At 44.8% G+C, this 19,345-nt stretch overlaps 1 protein-coding gene across 1 annotated transcript in view; it reads left to right on the top strand.

Moving 5' to 3' along the window:
- Positions 1 to 10,671, top strand: part of ACSBG2 (acyl-CoA synthetase bubblegum family member 2) — a 31,775-nt gene extending 21,104 nt beyond the window's left edge. The window contains exons 8-13 of the mRNA XM_052642820.1: positions 1,244 to 1,425; positions 1,558 to 1,791; positions 6,910 to 7,127; positions 9,387 to 9,526; positions 9,616 to 9,862; positions 10,598 to 10,671. Coding sequence (XP_052498780.1) covers positions 1,244 to 1,425; positions 1,558 to 1,791; positions 6,910 to 7,127; positions 9,387 to 9,526; positions 9,616 to 9,862; positions 10,598 to 10,671 — 1,095 coding nt within the window. The remainder of the gene's footprint in view (positions 1 to 1,243; positions 1,426 to 1,557; positions 1,792 to 6,909; positions 7,128 to 9,386; positions 9,527 to 9,615; positions 9,863 to 10,597) is intronic.
- Positions 10,672 to 19,345: the final 8,674 nt, after the last annotated feature.

Below are 19,345 nucleotides of genomic sequence, written 5' to 3'. Positions count from 1 at the left end.
TTCACCTCTAATGAGTGTTAACTCTCCAATTTATTGATTTTTTTTTTCCTTTCATGCTTCTGGTGTAATTTTTAAGAAAATCATTGCCTACCCTAAGGGCTGGAGGAGGAAATGGTAACCCACTCCAGTATTCTTGCCTGGAGAACTCCATGGACAGAGGAGCCTGATGGGCTACAGTCCATGGGGTCACAAAGAGTTGGACACGACTAAGTGACTTACACATACTGTATCTAAAGAGATTTTCTTCTATGTGTTCTTCTGGAGGGCTTTTAGATCTGTTAACAGCTCTTACTTTTAGGTCTGTGGTCCATTTTGAGGTAATTTTTGTGTCTGGCAAGAATGCTCTAAGTTAGCTAAGCTCGCTGCTTGTTTGTCTGTCTTTGGCACTTTTATTGAGTATCAGTTGATCATAAATGCAAAGATTCATCTTTAGATTTTCAGTTGTTTCATTGATCTTTATGTCTGTCCTTACACCAAAACCTCACTGACTTTATTTCTCCAGCTTTTTGGTAGTGAGATCACCTTGTTCCTGTCTACCAGGACTCTCCCAGTTTCATAAATAAAAATTACCCCACATTCCAGGAACACCTCCAGTTCTGGACATATCGGGACAGTTGATCACCCTACATTACAGTCAGTTTCAAAATCAAGTAATAGTAAGTCCTCTGGTCTTGTTTTTCAGCGTTGCTTTGGTTATTCTAGGTCCTCTGCATTTCCATGCAGTTTGTCAGTTGGTATAAAATATCTTGCCTATTTTTTATAGTGATGACATTGAACCTGTAGATCAATTTGAGGGAGACTCTTTCATGATACTCCACTTCATGCTTGGGCAACAGTTTCTTTAGCCACTCCCCCCACACTGGCTACGTAGCTTGTTTTCATTTTACTACAAAATGATGCACTAAGAGCATCTCACATGTGTTTCTCCGTGTATTGGAGACTTTTGTCCAGCTGAGTTCTATCACCCACAGAAGTGAAGTTGCCTAGCTGTATTTAAAATGTTAACAGCACTGTCACACTGCCTTCCAAAAATATTCTACCAGTCTGTACGCTCCACTATGTCCCCAGGGAGAACGGGTTAAACTGATTGGCCACTGGCTAGTCAATGGGCTGGCTCCCATGGGTCAGGAGCTCACCTTGGTCCAGAAAGCTAAGAGAAAGTTCTCCTGGGCTGCCCTCAGTGGCTGAGGAGAGATGGACACCTGGGGTGCAGGTGTTGCTGACTGAGCTCTGTGTCCAGCAGGGCACCTTGGTCAACACCTTGCAAGAGGTAAAGCCTACTGCCTTCCTGGGGGTACCCCGAATTTGGGAAAAGATGCACGAGAAGATAAAGGAGGCTGTTGGCAAGTCTTCAAGCTTGAGGAAAAAGGTGTTTTTGTGGGCAAGGAATATTGGCTTAAAGGTCAACTTGAAAAGGATGCTAGGGTAAGTGGTGGGACCACTGGGGCCAGGCATGGAGGGCGGTGGGTGAGGGGGCTCAGCCTTCTCCAGCTGGGTCCCATCCACCCCTGTGTGGCTCTGTGGCTACAGAACCTTCCTTGGCATCCATGTTCACAGGGAACATGACCCTCCCATGAGCTACCGCATGGCAAAGGCACTCGTGTTCACCAAAATCAAGAATTCCCTTGGCCTGGATCACTGCCGCATTTTTATCAGTGGGGCCGCACCCCTCAACCAGGAGACTTCTGAGTTCTTTTTAAGCCTGGACATACCAATAGGCGACGTGTACGGTATGAGTGAAAGCTCAGGACCCCACTCCATATCCACCCTGGCAAACTACAAGTTTCTAAGGTACTGGTCTCCTAGGCAGACACCTGGTCCTCTGGCAACGCTGGGTCAAAGGCGATGGAGGTGGGAGGGTTTCTGGGATATGATGAATCCTGACTTGGTGTCTCCAGCCTCCAGGCTCCAAATCTTCATGACTGTGGGAAGCCCCAGTTTGTCCGAGAGCCTGCGGACAAAGAGGGAGGTCTCCCAAACATTCTATGTATGTACCCTATCTGTCACTTGTGAGCTCTGCCTCCAGATGTCCCACCCCAGGTTGACCTCCTGAGGCCTAGGGATCCTTCATCTCCAAGAGGCTTTGTTTCAAACATGTCCCCAGGCCCCTCTGGCTTTCTCCCAAGCTTAGCTCACCTTGGGCTGCAGGATGGAGCCCAGTGACACTGACGCAGTAAGAACACCAAAGGCGAGTTCCACTCGGAGCCTGGGAGCCATGTTCCTTCTCAGGACCTCCTGGTCGTCCTTCCCTGTCCCCCTGGCCCCCACCAAATGCACCATACTGCAAGTTCGAGTCTCCTCTCGTGTTTGGCCAGGTTGCATTTGGCTTTGAACTTAGTGAAATCGAAATCTGATCTTCCAAATCTGGCAAAACCATCTCTTCCTTCTTACTTTACTCTGTACATCAGTATCCACCCCTTCCAGCACACAACTACACCTGGGTCTGTTTTCTGTAACCCCAAATGCCCACTTGAGCTTTGTTTTTTTCCCCCAAACCAAAAAGTAGTCCATCCTTAAACAGGTGGGTTTTTTTTTTCCTGTGTAGAATTTTTTTTCAGCTTTACTTGGATGAACACATCAAACTTGTACAGCTCCTGAGTTTTTCCACACTTCTAGGAAAGTTTTTAATTGGGAAGTCATAAGAATCCTCTTTGTACTTTTTTTTAAAACTTATACTGGAGTATAGTTGCTTACAAAGTTATTTGCTGCTGTATAGCAAAGTGAATCAGTCATCTGCTGTTCAGTCACTATGTCGTGTCCAAGTCTTTGTGACCCCATGGACTGCAGCACGCCAGGCTTCCCTGTCCTTTACCATCTCCCAGAGTTTGCTCAAACTCATGTCCATTGAGTCGGTGATACTATCCAATCATCTCATCCTCTGTCATCCCCTTCCATTCCTGCCCTCCATCTTTCCCAGCATCAGAGTCTTTTCAAATAGGTCAGCTCTTTGCATCAGGTGGCCACAATATTGGAGTTTCAGCTTCAACATCAGTCCTTCCAAAGAACACCCAGGACTGATTTCCTTTAGGATGGACTAGTTGGACCTCCTTGCAGTCCAAGGGACTCTCAAGAGTCTTCTCCAACACCACAGTTCAAAAGCATCAATACTTTGGTGCACAGCTTTCTTTATAGTCCAACTTTCGCATCCATACATGACCACTGGAAAAACCATAGCCTTGACTAGATGGACCTTTGTTGGCAAAGTAATGTCTCTGCTTTTGCATATGCTGTCTAGGTTGGTCATAACTTTCCTTCCAAGGAGTAAGTATCTTTTAATTTCATGGCTGCAATCACTATCTGCAGTGATTTTGGAGCCCCCCAAAATAAAGTCAGCCACTGTTTCCACTGTTTCCCCATCTATTTCCCATGAAGTGATGGGACCAGATGCCATGATCTTCATTTTCTGAATGTTGAGCTTTAAGTCAACTTTTTCACTCTCCACTTTCACTTTCATCAAGAGGCTCTTTCATTCCTCTTCACTTTCTGCCATAAGGGTGGTGTCATCTGCATATCTGAGGTTATTGATATTTCTCTCGGCAATCTTGATTCCAGCTTGGGCTTCTTCCATCCCAGTATTTCTCATGATGTACTCTGCATAGAAGTTAAATAAGCAGAGTGACAATATACAGCCTTGACGTACTCCTTTTTCTATTTGGAACCAGTCTGTTGTTCCATGTCCAGTTCTAACTGTTGTTTCCTGACCTGCATACAGGTTTCTCAAGAGGCAAGTCAGGTGGTCTGGTATTCCCATCTCTTTCAGAATTTTCCACAGTTTATTGTGATCCACACAGTCAAAGGCTTTGGCATAGTGAATAAGGCAGAAATAGATCTTTTTCTGGAACTCTCTTGCTTTTTCGATGATCCAGCGGATGTTGGCAATTTGATCTCTGGTTCCTCTGCCTTTTCTTAAAACCAGCTTGAACATCTGGAAGTTCATGGTTCACGTATTGCTGAAGCCTGGCTTGGAGAATTTTGAGCATTACTTTACTATCGTGTGAGATGAGTGCAGTCGTGCGGTAGTTTGAGCATTCTTTGGCATTGCCTTTCTTTGGGATTGGAATGAAAACTGACCTTTTCCAGTCCTGTGGCCACTGCTGAGTTTTCCAAATTTGCTGACATATTGAGTGCAGCAATTTCACAGCATCATCTTTTAGGATTTGAAATAGCTCAACTGGAATTCCATCACCTCCACTGTATAATCATAAAGGATTTGATTTAGGTCATACCTGAATGGTCTAGTGGTTTTCCCCACTTTCTTCAATTTAAGTCTGAATTTGGTAATAAGGAGTTCATGATCTGAGCCACAGTCAGCTCCCGGTCTTGTTTTTGCTGACTGTATAGAGCTTCTCCATCTTTGGCTGCAAAGAATATAATCAGTCTAATTTCGATGTTGACCATCTGGTGATGTCCATGTGTAGAGTCTTCTCTTGTGTTGTTGGAAGAGGGTGTTTGCTATGACCAGTGCGTTCTCTTGGCAAAACTCTATTAGCCATTGCCCTGCTTCATTCTGTACTCCAAGGCCTAATTTGCCTGTTACTCCAGGTGTTTCTTGACTTCCTACTTTTGCATTCCAGTCCCCTATAATGAAAAGGACATCTTTTGGGGGTGTTAGTTCTAAAACGTCTTGTAGGTCTTCATAGAACCGTTTAACTTCAGCTTCTTCAGCGTTAGTGGTTGGGACATAGCCTTGGATTACAGTGATATTGAACGGTTTGCCTTGGAAACCAGAGATCATTCTTTTTTGAGATTGCATCCAAGTACTGCATTTCGGACTCTTTTGTTGACTATGATGGCTACTCCATTTCTTCTAAGGGATTCCTGCCCACAATAGTAGATATAATGGTCATCTGAGTTAGATTCACCCATTCCAGTCCATCTTAGTTCGCTGATTCCTAGAATGTCGACATTCATATGGGAAAACCATAGCTTTGACTATATGAATTTTTGTTGTCAGAGTGATGTCTCTGCTCTTTAATGCGATGTCTAGGTTTGTCACAGCTTTCCGCCCAAGGAGCAAGCATCTTTTAATTTCGTGGCTGCAGTGATTTTGGAGCCCAAGAACATAAAATCTGTCACTATTTCCACTTCTATTTCCTTCTATTTGCCATGAAGTGATGGGACCAGATGTCATGATCTTAGTTTTCTGAATGTTGAGTTTTAGGCCAACATTCACCCTCATCAAGAGGCTCCTTAGTTCCTCTTTACTTTCCGCCATGAGAGTGGTATCATCTGCATATGGGAGGTTGTTGACATTTCTTTTGGCAGTCTTGATTCCAGCTTGTGATTCCTCCAGCCTGGCATTTTGCATGATGTACTCTGCATATACGTTAAATAAGCAGAGTAACAATATACAGCCTTGTCATACTCCTTTCCCAATTTTGAACCATCAGTCGTTCCATGTCCTGTTGCTTCTTGACCCACATACAGTTTTCTCAGGAGACAGGTAAGGTGGTCTGGCATCCCCATCTCTAACTATGTTCCAGTTTGTTGTGATCCACACAGTCAAAGGCTTTTGTGTAGTCAATGAAGCAGAAGTAGATATTTTTCTGGCATTCTGTTGCTTTTCTATGATCCAACAGATGGTAGCAATTTGATCTTTCGTTCCTCTGCCATTTCTAAACCCAGCTTGTACATTGGGAAGTTCTTGGTCGTGTGTGTGTGTGTGTGTGTGTGTGTGTGTGTGTGTGTGCTCTTTTTGGCTTTCCTTCTTGGTCGTGTGTGTGTCTGCTCTTTTTGGCTTTCCTTCCCAAAGGTCACCACAACACTGAGTAGCATTCGCTGTGCTCTACAGGAGATTCTCATTAGTTATGTCTTACACATTGTAGTGTATACACGTCAATCCCAATCTCCCAATTTATCCCACCCTGCCTTCCCCCCGATGGGGTCAATACATTTGTTCTCTATGTCTGTTCACCTGTACCCTTTTTCCAGAGTCCACATTTATGCATTCATATACATTTTAAGCATCTCAGGCCTGCCTTCTTTTTCCACTTGCTGACTAAGGGAGTTTCTACACTTCACCCTAAAACCACCGACCCTTCTAACTGCCAATAGAAGAGATCTCAGCCAGGCAGAAAGAAAATACTTCCTTCTCTGCATCCTAAGACCACCCTCCCAAGTGGTATCACTAGCAAAAGGAATTTCATGAAAATCCAGATTTCACTAGCACTCTGTCCTATGGAAGTAACTATAAAGAGACTCTGGCTGGTCATTTTACCTGAAATCAGCTGTGCTGGTCACTGCATTCAGGGCAACATTCCTGTTTTCTAGAGAGGGTTTTGTTGCTGGGGTTGGTTGGTTTTCTTTTTTTTTGCCACTCCATGTGACTTACGGGATCTTAGTTCCCCGATCAGGGATGGAACCCAGACCCTCAGCAGGGAAAACGTGTAGTCCCAACCACTTGGCCACTGGGGAATCTTGTTGTTGTTTTTAAGCTGGGAAGTCTTTCTGCCATGTACGTGAAGATAAAACCAACCTACAACTCCACTGGGCTTCCCAGTTCACCAGTGAAAGTGTCACTCAGTTGTGTCTGACTCTTTGTGACCCCATGGACTGTAGCCCATCAGGCTCCTCTGTCCATGGGATTTCCCAGGCAGAAATACTGGAGTGGGTTGCCATTTCCTTCTCCGGGGATCTTCCTGACCCAGGGATCAAACTCGCTGTCTCCTGCATCACAGGCAGATTCTTTACCACTGAGCCACCAGGGAAGCCCGGTTCACCGGGTTTTTGGGAATTTGACTCCCTTGGTGGGACCAGCCCTCTCTCCACTCAGCCAACAGTCACAAGCACCCACTGGGTCCTGGGGAGGATGCAGCGGCAGCTCCGGCCCAGGCCAGCTGAGCTGGTGGTCAGGAACTGGGTGATTTCAGCCCTTGAGCCTCAGTCTTCTTCCCTCCTGTCCCCTGGCAGTTCTGGCAAAGTTGTGACAGGGTGTAAGAACATGCTGTACCAGCCGAGCAAGGATGGCGTGGGGGAAGTCTGCCTCTGGGGCCGGCATGTCTTCATGGGTTACCTGGAGCAGGAGGACGCGACCAGGGAGGCCATTGATGAGGAGGGCTGGCTCCACTCTGGGGACCTAGGCCGCATGGACAACCAGGGCTTCCTCTTTATCACCGGCCGCATCAAAGGTACTGGGGCTGGGTTCCCAGGGCCCTCCAGCGAGCAGGCCAGCCTTGAACACTGAAGGCTCTGCCTTTCCACCTTTCCACCTTTCATGCGGATGGGTGCTCACACAGATGTACAGAACACCCTAGCCCATGCACTGTCCAGTGCTATCCCTGTGCCCAGCATCTGGCCCTCAGCAAGATGGAGCCAGAAAAGAAGCCTATACTGGGCCTCAAACCTCTGTTCCCTCCCCTGTCATTTACAGATAACAGTAACTACAGAGTTATCATGATTAAATGAAATGATACAGAACAGGGATCAGTCAACTTTTCCCATAAAGTTGGTCACTGTTTTAGTCACTAACTCGTGTCTCTTTTGTGACCCCATGGACAGCTGCCCGACAAGCTCCTCTGTCCATGGGGTTCTTTAGGCAAGAATACTAGAGTGGGTTGCCATTTCCTTCTCCAGGGGATCTTCCCGAGCCAGGGACAGAACCTATGTCTCCTGCTTCTCCTGCATTGGCAGGAAGATTCTATACCACTAAGCCACCAGGGAAGCCCTAAAGGGCCCATGTATAGATATTTTGGATTTGTAGGATACAGGGTCTCTGACATAGCTGCTCCACTCGACTGCTGTGGGACAAAAGTAGCCACAGTTGATGTCCAGACCTGTGGTCGTGGCCAGGCACTAATACAAACATCATAGGGTTTTCACGTGTCACCAGTATTGCTCTTCTCTGGATTTCCTTCCAACCTTTTAAAAATGTAAAAACTTTTTAGCTCGTGGCCTTACAAAAACAGGCAGAAGGAGCACTGTGGAATTTAACCCACAACCTCTGATGCAGAGCATTTGGCATGGAGCCTGACATAGGCTGTAACTGTTCAGTAAGAGGGCTGTGTTACCATTATTTCTGTGATAAGCAACAGAAAACCCTTCTTAAACAGGTTTGAGTGGAAAAGTAAAGCTGCTGGCTCAAACTGTAAAGTCCAAAAGTGCATGCTTCGGGCATGGCTGGATCCAGGTCTCTTTATCCTGTGACCAAGGTCCCCTCTGTATTTACACCATTCTTGTTTATTTATTCATTTATTTCTTTGTCTGCATCTGGTCTTAGTTGAGGCATGCGGGCTCTTTGTCATGTGGGCTCAGTAGTTGTGGCTCAAGGGCTTGGTTGCCGCATGGCATGTGGGGTCTTAAGTCCCTGACCAGGGATTGAACCCACATCTCCTGTATTGGAAGCTAGATTCTTAACCACTGGACCACTAGGGAGCTCCCTGATGCCATTCTTGAGGAGGCTTTTCCAACTTGATGATAAGATGGCTGCCAACAGTCTAGGCTCATCGTTAACACCCAAAGGTTGAGGAAGAGTGTACTACTCCCAACAGCGTCGGCAAGTTTTATGTCTGATTCTCACTGGATCTTCCTGGGTCAGTATCCCATCTCAGAATGAATCACTGTAGAGGATGGAATACACTGACTGGTCCGATGTGGTCACAGGCTCACCCCAGCAGCCCACCCCCTCCCCAGACCACACAGAGATGGAGGGTAGTTCTCTAAAGAAACTCAAAGGACGGAGGAGTCACTGGGCAGACAGTATCACAGATGTCCATCATGGGCCCAAACGGATCATTCTTAGTGCTACAGGGACCTCAGCGGAGGTGACTGCAAGATCAGGATGGAATGGAGAGTCTGTGTGGGAGGGACAGGAAGCAGCAAGTGTCCCAGGATGGAGGAACAAGTGAAGACTGTGTCTCGGGCAGGAGGAGGGGCTCCTGAAGGATTTTAGGCAGGGGAAGACAGTGACACAATCCTTTAAGAGCCTGCCAAAACTAGGGAGGCACCACACACCCCCGGGAGGAGCCTAGACTTGGGATCTTTGAAAGTTGCCAGACAATGGGAACAGCAAGAGACAGAGAGTCAGGGCATGGTCAGAAGCTCTTGACTATTCTCCAGGCAAGGGCATACCAGAGGGCCTGGATCAGGGCACAGGGGACCAAGGAACAGGCCAGGAGTGGACAAGATGCTGTCCAAGTGGAATACTCAGGATGTGGATGCTCGATGGGAATCTGAAGAAGATGGGGGAGGAGGGGCAGAGTGACTCTGGGTCTGGGGCTTGGAGGAGGACATGGAGAGCAACCTGGCCAAGGGCAGGGGTGCTCCTCTGCCTCTGGGGTTTTTCGGGGGAGTGGTGGTTGCTGCTGACACCTGGGCCCCTCTGATCTGCAAAGGCATGGGGGCCCTGGGCTGTCCTGGTTGGACCCATCCCCAGTCATGCCTCGTTTCAGAAATCATCATCACAGCCGGTGGTGAGAATGTGGCCCCCGTTCCCATCGAGAACCTGGTTAAGGAGACGATCCCCATCATTAGTAATGCCATGTTGGTGGGCGACAAGGCCAAGTTCCTGAGCATCCTCCTGACACTGAAGGTAACGTGGGTTTTCCAGCAGGTGGGAAGCTGCATCTTGGTCCCTGGGGCTGGATGCTAGGGGTTGTGACAGGGGTGTCGCGGGGGCAGTGCGAGGTTGACAAAATAACCGGAGAGCCACTGGACATGCTGAACTGGGAGGCGATCAAGTTCTGCCGGGAGGTGGGGAGCCAGGCGACCACGGTGTCGGAGATCCTGGACCTGCGAGATCCCATGGTCTATGCGGCCATCCAGAAAGGCATCAGTGCTGTCAACCAAAAAGCCATCTCCAATGCACAGAAGATTCAGAAGTGGGTCATCTTGGAGAAGGACTTTTCCATCAGTGGCGGAGAGCTAGGTGAGTGGCCTGGAGAGCTTCGACACTTGGAGGCTGGTCCCCTGATGGTGTCCAGGGCCCTGTGGGTGCTGAGGAGACACGTCTTATTCTGGGAGTCAGAGGGTCTGTGGGACCAGCTGCCGACCGAGGGGTGGCTACCCGGAGGGAGATGGTGTCCACCTTCCCCCGATCCCACCCTCAGCAGTTGCAGACTCTGATGTGTCAGGGAGGCGAGAAGACTGGGCAGTGTAGCAGGTGTGACAGTGGGCTAGACGGGTGATGGGTCAGGGGTCAGACAGCAAGCTGCTTTGGCCAGAAGGAACTGGGAAGCCTGCTCTCAGGAAGTGGTCCTTAGGGTAAGACTCAGAGGATGAAAAGGAGCCTTTTGGGCAAACAATTGAAGGGGAATGATATTCCTGGCTGAGGAGGCAGCAGGTACCGTGGCCCTCAGGCAGGACGGTGCCTGGAGAGTCGTGGGAACAACTGGGAGGCCTGTGAAGTCAGGGTGGAGAGAGGTCACGTTCAGCTGTAGTAAGGAGCTGAGATTTTATTCCCAGAAAGGGAGCTGTGTGTGTGTGAAGCAGACAGTCTCCTTCGCCATCCCTTAAGATGGCAAAGGCAGTGCCCCAGGAAGATGAGGGCATGGCCAGCCACCAGCCCAGCCCCAGCCACGAGATCCTGCCACCTGGTCACGCCCAGGGTACACGGACTCTTATTTCACCCCCACACCTGCACCGGTTTTTGCTTTCTGGGCAGGTCCGACGACAAAGATTAAACGACATTTCATCCTCCAGAAATACAGAAGGCAGATCTACAGCATCTACCAGTGACGACACTGGCGGAGCAGGGCCTGGCTGCCCTGATGGTGAGACCGGCTTGGCGGGCTGGGCCACAGACGAGTCCAACACAGGTGGTCTCCACACGTGCACACATGCTCAGTGGCCGTGGGCTCTGGATGGTGTCTGCCCTCCACTCACCCTCCACCTAGGTCCCAGTGGGGCACGCCTACTCCTTCCTGCCTGGCTGTCACCTCTGTTAGCTGTTCTTCCTGCCTTTTCCACTTGTCTGGTAGAGGGAGCCAGGCAGTCTTTGCATCCCAAACCAGAGCCCAAATGTGAAATGCCCAAATGTTTCCTGGTGGCTTCTCTGTAGAAGCCCTTTTGTCAGAAACTGTTGTGGGAGGTGGGGGGAGTTCTACTGGCCGGAAGCCCAAGGAATGAGGTGTGACGGCCCATCCCAGCAGAGGCATGCAGACCTAATTTTGGGGCTGCGCTGGATCTTTGCTGGTGCCACGGCCCATCCCAGCAGTGGCATGCAGGCCCAATTTTTTGGGCTGCGCTGGGTCTTTGCTAGTGCCACGGCCCATCCCAGCAGTGCACGCAGGCCTAATTTTTGGGGCTGTGCTGGATCTTTGCTGGTGCCACGGCCCATCCCAGCAGTGCACACAGGCCCAATTTTTGGGCTGCGCTGGGTCTTTGCTGGTGCCACGGCCCTTCCCAGCAGTGCACGCAGGCCCAATTTTTGGGCTGCGCTGGGTGTTTGCTGGTGCCACGGCCCATCACAGCAGTCCACGCAGGCCCAATTTCTGGGCTGCGCTGGGTCTTTGCTGGTGCCGAGGGTTTTCCTAGTCGCAGTGCTCGGGCTTCTCTTGTTGCAGAGCGTGGGTTCTAGAGTGCGGGCTCAGCAGAGCGGGGGGACGGGCTTACTTGCTTGGCGGCATGTGGGATCTTCGGGGACAAGGGGTTGAACCTGTGTCCCTGGCATTGCAAGGTGGATTCGTAACCAGTGGACCACCAGGGAAGTGAGGGACAGAGATTTGAGCTTTTCCCACTACCCCCTGCACCATCCCTTTCCCCAAAGTCCTTCTCACAAGGAGCCTCCACGATGCCAGGAGTCACAGGTAGGGTTTTAGAAACCCAGCATGATGCACGGCGTGGGCAGAGAGGTGGACACATCTTCCGTTGTCCCAAGACCTACCTATAATTCTCTCGTGGTCAAACCCTTCTGCTCGGATGCCCTGTGCTGGTTTCCCAGGACTGCCACAGAAGACAGTTCTGCAGGCCCAGGGCTTAAACAAGAATCTTTCCTCAGGGTCCTGAATGCTGGAAGTCTCCCCACAGTCAAGGCTGGTTGGCTCGGTTGGTTCCTTCTGAAGCCCTTCTCCTTGGTTTGTGTGTGTGTGCTAAGTCGCTTCAGTGCAGGTCTAGAAATCAGCATACTATTGGAGGGCAGCCTAGACAGGTGAGGTAACTGTGACTCCCAGTGAGGGAAAGGACTCTGACAGCAGTGACTCAAGAAAAACAGCTATTATTCTTATGTTTTGACTTGTTCTGTAGAGTCTTTTGGAATTTTTTTTGTTTTGTTTTGTTTTTTTCCTACCCCCAGCCCGTTGCAGATGTTGACTTTATTGGCACTATGAAATCTAATTAAGCTTTTTTTTTTCAGTCACACTTTTTATTGTTGTTATGAACCTCTGCCTCTATGTTGGGCTTTTGCAGTTCTGTGGAGTTTTCTTTCTTCTTTTCTTTTTTCTTTAATTTTAATTTTTTATTTTAAAAAATCTATTATTATTTATTCCTTTGTTTGCTTTTCCTACTGTTCTTTCCCCCTTGCAGTTAATCTTTAATATATACAAATCTTTATCTACCTCTATTTAACCTTGCATATCTATTCTTTCTTTCCTTTCCTCTCGACATATTTGTTAGTTATGTTTTCATTGCTTCATTCCCCACTTGGCACCTTGCTTTAGTTTTGTTTTCCAGTTTGTGCTTTAGTTAGTTTTGTTCTTAACTGGTAAATGTAATTTTTGGTTTCTTTGTTTGCTGGATCAATCTATTGTACTTTATTTTTGTTGGGCTGTTTTGATTTTGCTAATGGGTATATAGGTATATGCATATATTCCACTATTTTAATTATTATTTGCCTGGTTTTGTAACTGCCATTTGTCTGGGTTTCATCTTTGGTTTCTCGTTTTGGGGTATTTGTTTTAATCTCACTTAATGCCATAACAAACCACTTGTGAAATCTTCATTCCTGACCAAAGATCAAGCTCTGAGCCTTTGGAGTGGGAGCAGTGACTCCAAGACCCTAGACTACCAGAGAACAAACCCTAGGGATTATCAAATAGTGAGAACTCACACAAAGGAAACCACTTGAATACAGACCTGGCATCACTCAACCACCAGTAGCATCCTGTGCAGGACACCTCATCTAAACAACAAACAAAACAAAAATACAAACCCAGTCATCAGCAGACAGGATCACCACCTCACTCAGCCTTGCCCATCAGAGGGAATACAAACAAACAAAAACTCAGCACAAATCTCACCCTATACTAAGCTTACACAAACCACTGGACCACCTTGGGAGGGCAGAAACCAAAAGGAAGAGAGAATTTAACCTTGAAGCCTGGGGAAAGGACACCTCAAACACAGTAAGTTAAAAAAAAAAAAGAAAAGACAGAGAAATACTACACAAATGAAGGAACAAACTAGAAACACAAATGTCCAAATAAATGAAGAGGAAATAGGCAAACTACCTGAAAAAGAATTCAGAATAATGATAGTAAAGATGATCAAAAACCTTGAAAACAGAACGGAGAAAATGCAAGAATCAATTAACAAAGACCTAGAAGAATTAACGAATAAACATACAGAGACAAACAGCACAATTACTGAAATTAAAAATACTCTGGAAGGAATAGCAGACTATCTGAAGCAGAAGAATGAATCGGTGAGCTGGAAGATAAAATGGTGGAAATAGCTTCTGAAGAGCAGAATAAAGTAAAAAGAATGAAAATAACTAAGGGTAGTCTCTGAAACCTCTGGAACAATATCAAACGCAACAACAATAGAATTATAGGGGTCCCAGAAGAAGAGAAAAAGAAAGGATATGAGAAAATATTTGAAGGGATTATAGCTGAAAATTTCCCCAACGTGGAAAAGGAAATAAAATCCAAGAGGCACAAAGAGTCCCATATAGGATAAACCCAAGGAGAACCATACCAAGACACATACCAATCAAACTAACAAAGACTAAAAGAAAGAATATTAAAAGCCACAAGGGAAAAGCAACAAGTAACATACAAGAGAAAGCCCATACGCTTAACAGCTGATCTTTCAGCAGAAACTCTGCAAGCCAGAAGGGACGGCAGGATATATTTAAAGTACTGAAAGGGAAAAATCTACAACCGGATTATTGTACCCGGAAAGGATCTCATTCAAAATTGATGGAGAAATCAAAAGCTTTTCAGACAAGCAAAAGTCAGGAGAATTCAGTACCATCAAACCAGTTTTACAACAAATGTTAAAGGGACTTACATAGTCAAGAAATACAAGAGAAAAAAAAGATCTACAAAATTAACCCCAAACAATTAAGAAAATGGCAATAGGAACATATATATCAATAATTACTCTAAATGTAAATGGATTTAATGCTCCAACCAAAAGGCAAAGACTAGCTGAATGGATTCAAAAACAAGACCCATATATATGCTGTGTACAAGAAACCCACTTCAGACCTGAAGACACATACAGACTGAAAGTGAGAGGATGGAAAAATACATTCCATGCAAATGGGAAGCAAAAGAAAGCTTGAGTAACAGTCCTCATATCAGACAAAACAGACCTTAAAATAAAGAAGATATAAGATATAAGGAAGAACACTACATAATGATCAAGGGATCAATCCAACTGGAAGACATAGCAATTGTAAATATCTATGCACCCAACATAGGATCACCTCAATACATAAGACAAACACCAACAGACACAAAAGGAGAAACTGACAGTAACACAATAATAGTAGGAGACTTTAACACCCCATTCACACCAATGGACTGATCATCAAAACAGAAAACTAATAAGGAAACACAAGTCTTAAATGATACATTAGAGGAGTTGGATCTCATTGATATCTTCAGGAGATTCCATCCAAATACAGAAGAATACACCTTCTTCTCAAGTGCACATGGAACATTCTCCAGGATAGAACACATCTTGAGTCACAAATCAAACCTCAGGAAATTTAAGAAAATTGAAATCATATCAAGCATCTTCTCTGACCACAACACTATGAGGTTAGATATCAATTATAAGAAATAAAAACTGTAAAAAACACAAACACATGGAGATTAAACAATACATTTCTAAATAACCAACAGGTTACTGAAGAAATAAAAAAATTTCTAGAAACAAATGACAATGAAAACATGACAACTCAAAAACCTATGGGATGCAGCAAAAGCAGTTCTAAGAGGGAAGCTTATAGCAATTCAATCCTACCTTAAGAAACAAGAAAAACGTAGAACAGACAACCTAGCTTTACACCTAAAACAACTGGAAAAAGAAGAACAAAAAAAGCCCAAAATTAGAAGGAAAGAAATAATAAAGATCAGAGCAAAAACAAATGAAAAAGAAATGAAAGAAACAATAGTAAAGATGAATAAAACTAAAAGCTGGTTCGTTGAGAAGATAAAATGGACACACCTTTAGCCAGACTCATCAAGAAAAAAAGAGAGAAGAATCAAATCAATAAAATTAGAAGTGAGAAAGGAGAGGTTACAACAGACAATGCAGAAATACACAGGATCATAAGAGACTATTATGGGAACAACTCTATGGCAATCAAATGGATAACCTGGAGGAATTGGACAGATTCTTAGAAAAGTTCAATCTTCCAAGACTGACCAGGAAGAAATAGAAATTATGAACAACCCAATTACAGCACTGAAATTGAAACTGTGGTCAAAAATCTCCCAAAAAACAAAAGCCCATGACCAGATGGCTTCATGGGAGAACTGTATCAAACATTTAGAGAAAAGCTAATGTCTATCCTTCTAAAACTTTTTCAAATAATTGCAGAAGAAGGAACACTTCCCAACTCATTCTACAAGGCCACCATCACCCTGATACCAAAACCAGACAAAGACAACACACACAAAAAAGAAAATTATAGGCCAATATCACTGATGAACATAGGTACAGAAATCCTCAACAAAATTTTAGCAAACAATTCAGCAACACATCAAAAAGCTCACACACCATGATCAAACTGGGTTTATTCCAGGGATGCAAGGATTCTTCAATATATGCAAATCAATCAATGTGATACATCATATTAACAAACTGAAAGATAAAAACCACATGATCATTTCAATAGATGCAGAAAAAGCCTTCGACAAAATTCAGCACCCATTTATGACTAAAATTCTTCAAAAACTGGGCATAGAAGGAACCTACCTTAACATAGTAAAGGCCATACATAATAAGCCCACAGAAAAAATTATTCTCAATGGTGAAAAACTGAAAGCATTCTCCCTAAGATCAGGAACAAGACAACCGTGTCCACGTTCACCACTGTTATTCAACATAGTTTTGGAAATCCTAGCTACATCAATCAGAGAAGAAAAAGAAATGAAAGGAATCCAGATCGGAAAAGAAGTAAAGGTCTCACTGTTTGCAGAGGAGATGATACTATACATAGAAAACCCTAAAGATAGTACCAGAAAATTATTAGAGCTAATCAGTGAATTTAGCAAAGTTGCAGGATACAAAGTCAACACACAGAAATCACTTGCATTTCTATATACTAACAGTGAAAAATCAGAAAGAGAAATTAAGGAATCAATCCCATTCACCATTGCAACAAAAGGAATAAAACACCTAGGAATAAACTTACCTAAGGAGACAAAAGAACTGTACACAGAAAATTATAAGACACTGATGAAAGAAATCAAAGATGACAAAAAGATGGAGAGATATTCCATGTTCCTGGGTAGGAAGAATCAATATTGTGAAAATGACTATACTACCAAACTCAATCTACAAATTCAGTGTGATCCCTATCAAATTACCAATGGCATTTTTCACAGAACTAGAACAAAAAATTTCACAATTCGTATGGAAACACAAAAGACCCTGAATAACCAAAGCAGTCTTGAGAAAGAATGGAGCTAGAGGAATCAACCTTCCTGACTTCAGGTTATACTGCAAAGCTACAGTCATCAAGACAGTATGGTTCTGGCACAAAAATAGAAATATAAACCAATGGAACAAGATAGAAAGCCCAGAAATAAACCCACGCCCCAGGTACCTTATTTTTGACAAAGGAGGCAAGAATATACAATAAGGCAAAGACAGCCTCTTCAATAAATGGTGCTGGGAAAACTGGACAGCTACATGTAAAAGAAAGAAATTAGAACACTTTATAACACCATACACAAAGATAAACTCAAAATGGATTAAAGACCTAAATTTAAGACCAGAAACTATAAAACTCTTTAGAGGAAAACAAAGGCAGAACATTCGATGACATAAATCAAAGCAGGATACTCTATGACCCACCTCCTAGAGTAAAGGAAATAAAAACAAAAGTAACAAGTGAGACCTGATTAAACTTAAAAGGTTTTGCACAGCAAAGGAAACTATCAGCAAGGTGAAAAGCCAACCCTCAGAATGGGAGAAAATAACAGCAAATGAAACAACCGACAAAGGATTAATTTCCAAAATATACAAGCAGCTCATGCAACTCAATACCAGAAAAACAAACAACCCAATCAAAAAGTGGGGGGAAAGACCTAAACAGACATTTCTCCAAAGAAGACATACAGATGGCTAACAAACACATGAAAGATGCTCAACGTCTCTCATTATTAGAGATGCAAATCAAAACTCAATGAGGTATAAGCTCACACTGGTCAGAATGGCCATCATCAAAAAGTCTACAAACAATAAATGCTTGAGAGGGTGTGGAGAAAAGGGAACACGCTTACACTGTTAGTGGGAATGTAAATTGATACAGCCACTATGGAAGACAGTATGGAGATTCCTGAAAGAACTAGGAATAAAACCACCACATGATCCAGCAATCCCACTCCAAGGCATATACCCTAAGGAAACCAAAATTGAAAGACACACGCATCCCATTGTTCATTGCAGCACTATTTACAATAGCTAGAACATGGAAGCAACCAAAATGTCCATCGACAGATGAATGGATAAAGAAGTTGTGGTACATATACACAGTGGAATATTACCCAGCCATACTGAGTTAGTTCTAATGAGGTGGATGAACCTAGAGTCTATCATACAGAGTGAAGTAAGTCAGAAAAAGAAAGATCAATATCATATTCTAACACATATATATGGTATCTAGGAAAATGGTACTGAAGAATTTATTTACAGGGCAGCAATGGAGAAACAGACATAGAGAATAGATTTATGGACTCGGGGAGAGGAGAGGAGAGGGTGAGATGTATGGAGAGAATAACATGAAAACTTATATTACCATATGTAAAACAGATAGCCAACGGGAATTTGCTGTATGTTTCAAGAAACTCAAACAGGGGCTCTGTATAAACCTAGAGGGGTGGGATGGGGAGGAAGATAGGAGGGAGTCTCAAAAGGGAGGGGATATATGTATACCTATGGCTGATTCATAGTGAGGTTTGACAGAAAACAAGAAAATTCTGTAAAGCAATTATCCTTCAATTAAAAAAATAAGTATTTTTTTTTAAAAAAGGTAAATATCAAGTTCAAGTCCACTGGAGAGGAATTCAGTTTTTTTCTTAATTTCTAAGCGGATGTGTTTACTCTGGAACAGCTCTATCTTACAGTCCCCGGGTGGAGGGGTGTCAGGGAATGAACACACATATACCAAGGGTCCCCATGTGAGAACTTATCTTTCTCCTCTCTCCAGCCTGCAAGAGGAAGACCCCATTACAGGGACTGGAGTCTCTTGTGTTATTAAGAAGCCACATTCCCTGGGCGTCAGTCTCTTTGTCATCTGCCTGTGGAAGAGGTAAACACTCTTGGGCTGGCCATACCTCTTGAAGCGACAAGGTCAGCATAGACCTTGGAATTCCTACAAGCCTTTGGGACGTGAGCCTGGGGAAACTGATGAGGGTGGCCCTGAAGAATTGCCTGTTCAGAAGAAAGATCTGACCTGGTAGGTTTCAACTGGTTTTTTTTTTTCCCCTCCCCAGAGGACTGGCAGAGACACCAGAGAAGAAAAGCCCGGTTTGAAGAAGAAACCGGGCCCCTAAACCCACTCATCTTCCTGGAAGCAACTTAGAAACCTGTCCGATGAGTTCTGACAATAAAGCTCTCTGGCGCCCCATGTCCTGATTTTTGGCCAGATGTGGACAGCTTGTCCTTTGTCACGGAGCTCAGATTCTGGGTTCAGATTCTGACTGGCTGTGTGAACTCACATGTCTGAGTCTTGGGAGAGGGTGAGTGCAGGCTAAGTCGCTTCAGTCGTGTCCGACTCTTTCCAACCCTATAGACTGTAGCCTCCCAGGCTCCTCTGTCCACAGGATTTTTCCAGGCCAGAAGACTGGATAATTTCCTCCTCCAGGGGATCTTCCCAACCTAGGGATCAAACCCGCACCTCTTGCACTGGCAGGCGAGTTCTTTACTGCTGAGCTACTAGGGAAGTCCCAATAACTGTGATTTTTTATGAATTCCATCTTCTGGGAAAGATGAGTCTGCTGTTGTCATAAGATGT

Source organism: Budorcas taxicolor, chromosome 7 (assembly GCF_023091745.1).
Source record: "Budorcas taxicolor isolate Tak-1 chromosome 7, Takin1.1, whole genome shotgun sequence".
NCBI classification, from domain to species: domain Eukaryota; kingdom Metazoa; phylum Chordata; class Mammalia; order Artiodactyla; family Bovidae; genus Budorcas; species Budorcas taxicolor.
The sequence above is the reverse complement of the archived record's forward strand: the minus strand, read 5'-3'. Positions and strand labels throughout refer to the sequence as shown.